Source organism: Staurois parvus, unplaced genomic scaffold (assembly GCF_062004578.1).
Source record: "Staurois parvus isolate SC_StPar_1 unplaced genomic scaffold, SC_StPar_1.0 ptg000690l, whole genome shotgun sequence".
Taxonomy (NCBI): domain Eukaryota; kingdom Metazoa; phylum Chordata; class Amphibia; order Anura; family Ranidae; genus Staurois; species Staurois parvus.
Window position 1 is genome coordinate 725,340 of NW_028318486.1, and position 9,077 is coordinate 734,416.

Genomic DNA, 9,077 nt, shown 5'->3' on the forward strand with positions numbered 1-9,077 from the left:
GGAATAGTGCCCCATCATTGGTGTCAGTGGGAGGAATAGTGCCCCATCATTGGAGTCAGTGGGAGGAATAGTGGCCCATCATTGGTGTCAGTGGGAGGAATAGTGCCCCATCATTGGTATCACTGGGAGGAGTAGTGCCCCATCATTGGTATCACTGGGAGGAGTAGTGCCCCATCATTGGTATCACTGGGAGGAATAGGGCCTAATTGTTTATATCAGTGGGAGGAATTATGTCCCATTGCTGGTGTTGTGGGATGAATGGAACCAATCACTGGTGTCATCGGAAGGAAAAATTCCCCATTGTTGGTGTCAGTGAGAGAAATGGTTCCCCATTATTGATGTCATTGGAAGGAATGGTGCCTCCTTGTTGGTGTTAATGGGAGGACTAGTGCCCCAAGGGCCAGTAAAAGGTAAGCAAAGGGCCACATTCGGCCCACGGGCTGCAGTTTGGAGACCCCTTCTCTATAGCTTTCTTAAAATAAATAAATTCAAAAAAGGGGAAAAAAAAGAAAACATGAATTTAGGTTTTAAAAATAATTTTGTAAATGTATATAATGAATAAGCAAAAAAGGTTTGCAATATATTTTTATTTTCATTTTTTGTTGCAAAAGCATATAGACTCCTGCACTTGAAAAACAAATAACACTTTTCCAGTGCCAATTCTGATTTAAAGGGTTAGTTCATCTTTATTAAAAAATATTCTATGCAGTCCCTAAACACCATTAAAAACAGGTGCTTTAAAGTGGTTGTAAACTCTTACATATACTCAGTGAAGTAACTGGCCTCAGGTGATACACAGAGATGAAACAAATCCTCCTACATAATTTGTACCTGTTTATCTGTAGCCCTCTCTTCTCTACATCCCTTGAAAATGCAGAATTTATACAGGATCTCTCAGCTTTGAAAAGAAAGAGGCAGAGAGCAGAAATTACACTCAGTGAGGAGAGCTCTGAGAGCTGATTGGAGAGAAGGGACACACCCGCTTCCACACAGCACACAGGAATAGACCTGAGACTGTCAATCACAGACTGTACCCTCCCCTGTCACTTTTTTTCTCCTGGTGTCAGGAAAACTCATCAGAAGTGACTCATGCTGATAGCAGAGGAATGAGGAAAGAAATGACACTTAGTGCTCTGGATTGAGACAAGCACACGCTATAGAGGGACATGCTTTGTTCATATTTCATGTCTGAGGTTTATAACCACATTAATGCTATAACCATATCTGTAGGCCTTTATCCAAAGAGTGAAAGCTGCTGAAACACCTCCTGAAGCTGGCGATACACCAGTAGATTTTCAACAAACATTTGGATAAGCATCATATGAAAATTCTTTGTACATTTGATGATTGGTTGAATGTCGTTCAAAAGTACTTCAAAATTGGTTTTCCTTTTATTATTATTATTATTTCAGGTACTTATATAGCGCCATCATTTTACACAGCGCTTTACATAATTTTTGTACATTCACATCAGTCCCTAACCCTCAAGGGGCGTACAATCTTTTACCATTCGATTTTAAAATGAATGGAATTTCCTGAATGAAAAGCGCAATCAATGTTAAAAATTCATTGTTTTGAGAAACAAATTTCTATCCTGAACTGTCACATTTTGTTGTTACTATGGTTGAAAGTTATTAGCTGAGGTATTTATATCAATCAATTTACACAGCACTTTACACATACGTATATATTGGACATTCGCATCACTGCCTGTCCTCAAGGAGCTTACACTCTAAAGTCTCTAACTCACACCCATACATACACTAGGGCCAATTAACCCCCTGGAATCTCATTGGAGGAAACCCACACAGGCACAACATGCAAACTCCAGGCAAGGAGTGCTGTGGTTGGGATTTGAACAAATGACCCTAGTACTGCAGGTAGAAGTGCTAACCACCCAGCCACCGTGCTAAGCGGAATGGACATTGAATTGACCACAATAATGATTAGAAAATCAACAAAGTTTCTTAAAACAACAAAATTATAAACAAAATTCTAATAGTGTATAGCCAGCTTTCCAGTTTTCCAATCTCTGTCCTGTCTTGAGTGGCCATTAGTTTTGGGCCGAACACCCCCCTATTCGGTTCGCAGTTGAACATTTGAACATTTCGACAATTCACTAAGTGGTATCTTACTGCATCTGAGTATGTGGTAAGATACCGCACAGCTACTAAAAACATTCTTTAATGTTTCAGCTGTCAGCTGGGTTCCCCACTAACAGCTGAATGTAAAAAGAATTGCCGACCTTGCCTGGAAATTTAAAAATGTTAAAAACCGCATGAGTTCCTCCATACCAAGCCCTTCGGGTCAGGTATGGATTTTGAGGGGAATCCCCACACTAAAATTTTTAAAAAATGGTATGGGGGTCTCCCCCAAAATCCATACCAGAACCTTTTCCGAGCATGAAGCCTGGCAGGTCAGGAAAGGGGGGAAATGAGCGAGCGACACATACCCTCAATAGGGCACATGCCCTCAACATGGGAGGTGATGCTTTGGAGCAGGGGGGATCACCCCCCAAAGCACCTTGTCACCATGTTGATAGAGACAAGGTCCTCTTCCCCACAACAGCAGCTGTTAGTTGTGGGGTCTGTATGTGAGGGGCTTATCAAAATCTGGAAACCCTTAACAAGGGGGCCCCCAGACCCCCCACCCCATGTGAATGAGTATGGGTACATGGTACTGCTACCCATTCACAAAAAAAAAAGTGTAGTGGAGAAATTACAGAAGACAGCCTTTATTACAAACAAAAATTTAAAAAATGTCCCCCCGAAGTAGGTCCAACGTCAACCACGATATCCGCCACTATCGCCTGACAAAAGAGGAAAAAAAACTGGTCCAGTCTCGACACTGGCTCCCGCCATCTGACAGCTGCGCCTGGATGACCCCTGCCCCTTGTGACGTCACCATGTGCTGTGATTGGCCAAAACAGTGTATTTGACCTGTGGTTAGGTGCATTGCTTTGGCCAATCACAATGCACTGTCAGGCCACAGTGCAATCCTTTGCCAAACACACGAACGGCCAATGTTAAAGTCGAACATATAGCCCAACACTAGTGACCATTAAAACAAATACCCCCTAGTGGTACAGGAGCGAGCCCTGTCCTTCTCCTGTGCACCGCACATGCTCAGTGTGCTTGTCTTTTACTGGGAATGAATGCCTGTGACAAGAAAGGGAGAACACTGCCCATGCGTGGTACTCAAGAGAAGAACGACGCTTACTCCCGTACTACTAGGAGGTACTCATCCAAATGGCTGTTCAATCCTAGAAAGTAGACAGGACAGAGCTTGGAAAACCTTTAAGAAGTTTTGGGGCTTCACACTTTGGATAATGGCCTCCAGGTATGGACATAGCGAATTTTTTAAAAAGATATTTAAAATTTTTTTTAAAGATGGTAAGTTATAGATTATACAATAGCATTTATGGACTGCCTTTTTAACGCTTAAATTTCAACTCTATGTTTCTCGTCGCCCTCATGGAAAAATCTAGGAAGATATTGACCCCCCAAGTAAAAGGAAATATCGTTGATCCACCTCAAGCTTTAAAGTGAGGCCATCCTGTGATGAGGAGGTAGAGGCTATTTCCAGGACAGCTTGTACTCATCACGTTTCGGTGTCCCTTCAAGATATAATTGCTTTTGATGAAGTTTTTGGCCACCCCACAAGCAATGAGTTTTTTGGCTGCATCCAGAGCTGCAGTGTTGGGAGTGCGACCTGTATAGAGTAGACAAAGAAAGTGACCAGTGATTTAAATTGATAACTTTAGTGGCAGAAGGAAAATAAGAAAATTTCAATAACTAAACTTGTGTTGGATCCCAGTTTCTGGAAGACCTAAATAAAAGAGAATACCTCATTATGGCCATTAGGTGGAGCTGACAATCATAGGAGATAATTATATTACAAAGTAGTTAGAAGGTTTGGGCCACTTACTAGTGAAGGATCCAAAGAAGCTGATACCAATGGAGATGGGGTTAACGGGTGTAGCATGAGCACCAATAGTTGTCCAACCGCGACCTTCATATACAACTCCATCCTCGCCAATGAGGAAGCTGTGAAGGTAATATTGGAAGATGAATGTCTATCAGAATAATATGCTACAAATATAATTCACCTTACATTACCACAATCTGGCATTGTGCAGAAAAAGATAAAAATAAAGTATATTAAATTAGAAAATAATTATTTGAGATAGCAAAACACATCTTTCTTAGTGGGGTAACAATCCACCATCAGCTTCCCTTTCCTTTTTCCCTCTATCTCTTGAAAGACCTGAAGCGTTGGTGTGCAGCTGTGTCATCTGCTGGAAGGTAGTCAGCACTGATGTGTGGTCACACTGTAGTTGCACACCTGGTTGCGATCAGAAAAAACTTAAAGGGACCCTGACAACAAACTATTAATTTCAACAAAAATCTTCCCATAAGATTATACACTATATTGCCAAAATTATTGGGACACCCTTCAAAATCATTGGATTCAGGTGTTCCACAGGTGTATAAAATCAAGCACCTAGGCATGCAGACTGCTTCTACAAACATTGGTGAAAGAATGGGTCGCTCTCAGGAGCTCAGTGACTCCAAGCGTGGTCCCGTGATAGGTGGCCACCTGTGCAATAAGTCCATCCATGACATTTCCTGGCTACTAAATATTCCACGCTCAACTGTTAGTGGGATTATGACAAAGTGGAAGCAACTGGGAACAACAGCAACTCAGCCACCAAGTGGTAGGCCACGTAAAATGACAGATTGGGCCAGCGCATGCTGAAGCGCACAGTACGCAGAAGTCACCAACTGTCTGCAGAGTCAATAGCTAAAGACCTCCAAACTTGGTGTGGCCTTCAGATTAGCACAACAACAGTGCATAGAGAACTTCATGGAATGGGTTTCCATGGCCGAGCAGCTGCATCCAAGCCTTACAGCACCAAGTGCAAAGCAAAGCGTCGGATGCAGTGGTGTAAAGCACACCGCCACTGGACTCTAGATTAGTGGAGACTTGCTCTCTGGAGTGACATATCACGCTTCTCTGTCTGGCAATCCGATGGACGTGTCTGGGTTTGGTAGTTGCCAGGAGAACGGTACTTGCCTGACTGCATTGTGCCAAGTGTAAAGTTTGGTGGAGGGGGGATTATGGTGTGGGGTTGTTTTTCAGGGTTTCGGGTTGTCCCCCCAGTTCCAGTGAAGGGAACTCTTAAGGTGTCAGCATACCAAGACAATTTGGACAATATCATGCTCACAATTTTGGGGGTGGCCCCTTCCTGTTCCAACATGACACCAGTGACACCAGTGCACAAAGCAAGGTCCATAAAGACATGGATGAGCGAATCTGGGGTGGAAGAACTTGACTGGCCTGCACAGAGTCTTGACCTCAACCCAATAGAACACCGTTGGGATGAATTAGAAAAGAGACTGTGAGCCAGGCCTTCTCGTCCGTCCTTCTACATCAGTGCCTGACCTCACAAATGCGCTTCTAGAAGAATGGTCAAACCTTCCCATAGACACCCTCCTAAACCTTGTGGACGACTTTCCCAGAAGAGTTGAAGCTGTTATAGTTGCAAAGGGGCTTAGTAGTAAAATATAAAAGAAATATACATTTTGATATATCTAATTTATGTATATTTCTTTTAGATTTTACTACTAAGCCCCTGAAGAAGCGATCATTGTCTCAAAACATGTTGGGCCATTTTCCTGCGACTTAATGTCTCTCAGCCCCCCCTTTATAGGATCCATTTGGTGGTTTTTACATCCTTAATCATTAATGTGTTCCTTGTACACGGTGGGCTGTGGGACATTGTCTGCGGGGATAGTGTAACTATGATCTTTTAAACTGCAAGATGTTTTTTCATGATCTATTGCCATAATAAAGTACAAATGATTTTACTAATATGTGTTCGGAATTTCTGTGCCTTTAATGTCCATTTGCAACCCTTTCCCCTTTTCTTTCCCTCCAATGTTTGACTAATATAATTAGGACGTGGCACCAAATATTACCCATTCTTTTGGAAGTCATCTGGCACCCGGATACATTCCATTCCTTTCTTTTGTTACATACAGGGTTGATATTATGCCCCCTGTTATTTTTACTGCACCCCCAAATCAGATAAGCTAGATATGGCCATGGGTCTGTGTCCTGACTCATTAAAATGCTTTTGTGATTTTCTGATTTTCTGTTTATGGTTTCTGCTGTCTACGTGGTGTCAGCCATGACCTCCAGCCAGTCTTGTCCTCGGCTATGTCCAATTATTTGGTAGTACCTAGTACTTTCTGAACTGTCATCTGGAACCATCTAGGGAATCCTGAGGGTCAAACCCTGGTGGCTCTCTGCAGGGGGACATCTGTACTATCATTGGCTCTGGAGAGGACCAGATCCTTTACCTCAGCGAGAGCCTTTTGATATCTCCTGGTGACACAGATGATGCCCATTAGTCCATGAGGTAGAATTACACATTTTGTTTTCCTCTTGCCTACTAATAGAAAACACTCAGACTTCACTCTACTATCCAACTCTGGTTTACTTGACAAGGTATTTGCAGGTTAATTTGGACCTCACTTGTATCCAATGTCACACCATTTCCGGGTATTCATGTGATAGTTCTGTATGTTCCTGGCTTGGGCACTGCATGTACTCCTGGAGTTACAGAAGGCCCCTTCAGTATGGTGGATGATGACATCTGGTACTGGAGTAGACATCTTCCTGCACGTGGGGGTCTTGCCTCCCCATTGTGCCCGACTTATAATAGTTGGACAATCTGTGAACAATGACATGGCTATTAGAAATTAGAGCTTTAAGAGTTTTTTCTTCCTATGCTATGCAGAGAAAGTATTCATTATTGAGAATAGAGATTTTTTTCATGGTGAAAATGCACTAAAATGCAAAAAATGTTGTGCCTTTATAATTTCTTAAAGGGAGTGTTGTCTTTTCAATTATTTTAATGTTTACATCCATAAAATGAGCTTAATATTACAATTATTGTTATGTGTCAATGTTTTAAGAAACCTTGTTTTCAAGTTTAAATGGTCATAATATATGTACTAGTAGGCCAAGGTATTTTGTCTTTATAGTTGGAAGATATACTTGCTGCTTTGTAGAGCTGTACAATGGTTGTGCTTTACTGCCCCTTCACACAATGCAAGTCTATAAATCTGTCAACTCATTAAAAACAATGTACAGGTATGTGGCTGATATGTTATCTCAACAGTTGGGGTAGGATGGGGGGTTAGGTTTGATCAGAGAAGGGCTTTAAAAAGTGAACCTGACTAATTGGAGGTCAACAAACCCATTAGCAGGACATCTCCTAATGCAAACGAAGCACTGATAATCCCCATTAAACAGCATTAAGTTTAGACTTTCAGCTAAGCACATTATGAAATTGATAGATCATACAGTACAAGAGTCTTAACAGGTCCTAATGTTGGTCATGATAGTTTAGCTGGCATTTAAGAGAATTCACATTCCTGTCTGAATTTTTTGCCAACGTTCAAAATCCAGTCAAATTCCATGATCTGAGAAAATGACATTAACAATGAGTTTCCACACAAATGCATAAGAAAATACCAATTTGGTACTACACATGCCTTTGATATAATGAGGCAAATTAGTCACATTACATTTCTCTAAGGAGAATACATATAAGATTAACATCATGTACAAAAAGAAAAAGAAAAAGCGCCACACTCTTTTTAAATTAATAAACTATGTGTCAGCAGCAACACCCACCCAAAAAAATATATACACAAACAATTAATTTGGCAAAGTGAACAAAATCTCATAAGGGTATGCGCTAAATATATATATATATATCTATATATATATCACCATATATTAAGTGTCCAAAAATAAACTCAAAATATTCTCTGTGACTTCATAACACTGTGAATAATCCACCACCAAATGAATTAAATAAACTCACCAGATGTCAGGACTCCGGGTATGACCAGAGGTATGTGAACTGACGCAGGGAAACGCAGGCTTCAGATATGTTATAAACAATATAATTTATTAATACTAACAATACAAAACGCAGTGCAATACTAAAACATAAACACAGTGCAAACGAACCAAACCAAACCACCCACAGATAACAATTAGAGATGAGCGAATCGAAGTATCCGAAGTGGAATTCGAGTCGAATATCGGAAAAATTTCGATTCGTGCCGAATCCGAAAAACAGCCTAATTCGGACGCGCGAATCGAAATTTTTCAGAAAATGGCGGCTGACATGTGCGGCGACGGAGCGGGGATGTCGGGGAAGGCGCGCAGACAAGGCGCGCTGCCCCATAATGCATTCCTCAACGACATGTGATCGCATCAGCCAATCAGCAGCCAGCCAGCCAGCACTGTGTAATGGTCGAGGTATATATAGCGGCCATTTTGGAAATCTTCATTTGCCTGCAGTCATTGAACAGAGGCAGACCGCTCTGTACTAGGGACAGGGACAGAGTTAGGGCCACAGAAACGAGAATTGGGGACAGAGAGGGGGACAGAGAGAAGTTACTTAGGGACAGAGAACCATTACTCAGGGACACAGACTTGTTAATGAGGGCCACAGAATCGTTATTTAGGGACAAAGAAACGCTAGTTAGGGCCACAGAATTCATACTCAGGGACAGACAGAATTGTTACTCAGTGCCAGAGAATTGTTACTTAGGGCCACAGAAACGTTATTAGGGCCACAGAATTTTTACTCAGGGACAGACAGAATTGTTACTGAGTGCCAGAGAATTGTTACTCAGGGACAGACAGAATTGTTACTGAGTGCCAGAGAATTCTTACTCAGGGCCACAGAATTCATTCTCAGGGACAGACAGAATTGTTACTCAGGGACAGACAGAATTGTTACTGAGTGCCAGAGAATTGTTACTCAGGGACAGACAGAATTGTTACTGAGTGCCAGAGAATTGTTACTCAGGGACAGACAGAATTGTTACTGAGTGCCAGAGAATTGTTACTCAGGGACAGACAGAATTGTTACTGAGTGCCAGAGAATTGTTACTCAGGGACAGACAGAATTGTTACTGAGTGCCAGAGAATTGTTACTCAGGGACAGACAGAATTGTTACTGAGTGCCAGAGAATTGTTACTCAGGG

The 9,077-nt window shown here is 41.8% G+C and overlaps 1 protein-coding gene across 1 annotated transcript; it reads right to left on the reverse strand.

Moving 5' to 3' along the window:
- Positions 1 to 568: 568 nt before the first annotated feature.
- On the reverse strand, positions 569 to 6,734 carry LOC149446786 (peptidoglycan recognition protein 1-like). Its single transcript, XM_089652701.1, has 3 exons — positions 6,541 to 6,734; positions 3,928 to 4,046; positions 569 to 3,711 (listed from the first exon to the last, which is right to left on the reverse strand). The coding sequence occupies exons 1-3, from the start codon at positions 6,678 to 6,680 to the stop codon at positions 3,533 to 3,535; spliced, it is 438 nt and encodes a 145-aa protein (XP_089508827.1). The 5' UTR covers positions 6,681 to 6,734; the 3' UTR covers positions 569 to 3,532.
- Between the last annotated feature and the right edge of the window lie 2,343 nt (positions 6,735 to 9,077).

Coding starts and splice junctions, on each gene's coding strand:
- LOC149446786 (XM_089652701.1), bottom strand. CDS start 6,680: ATGTCTACTCCAGTACCAGATGTCATCATCCACCATACTGAAGGGGCC. Junction 4,047..6,540: donor TGGTGTGACATTGGATACAA/GTGAGGTCCAAA, acceptor TTACCTTCACAG/CTTCCTCATTGGCGAGGATG. Junction 3,712..3,927: donor CTTCTTTGGATCCTTCACTA/GTAAGTGGCCCA, acceptor TACTCTATACAG/GTCGCACTCCCAACACTGCA.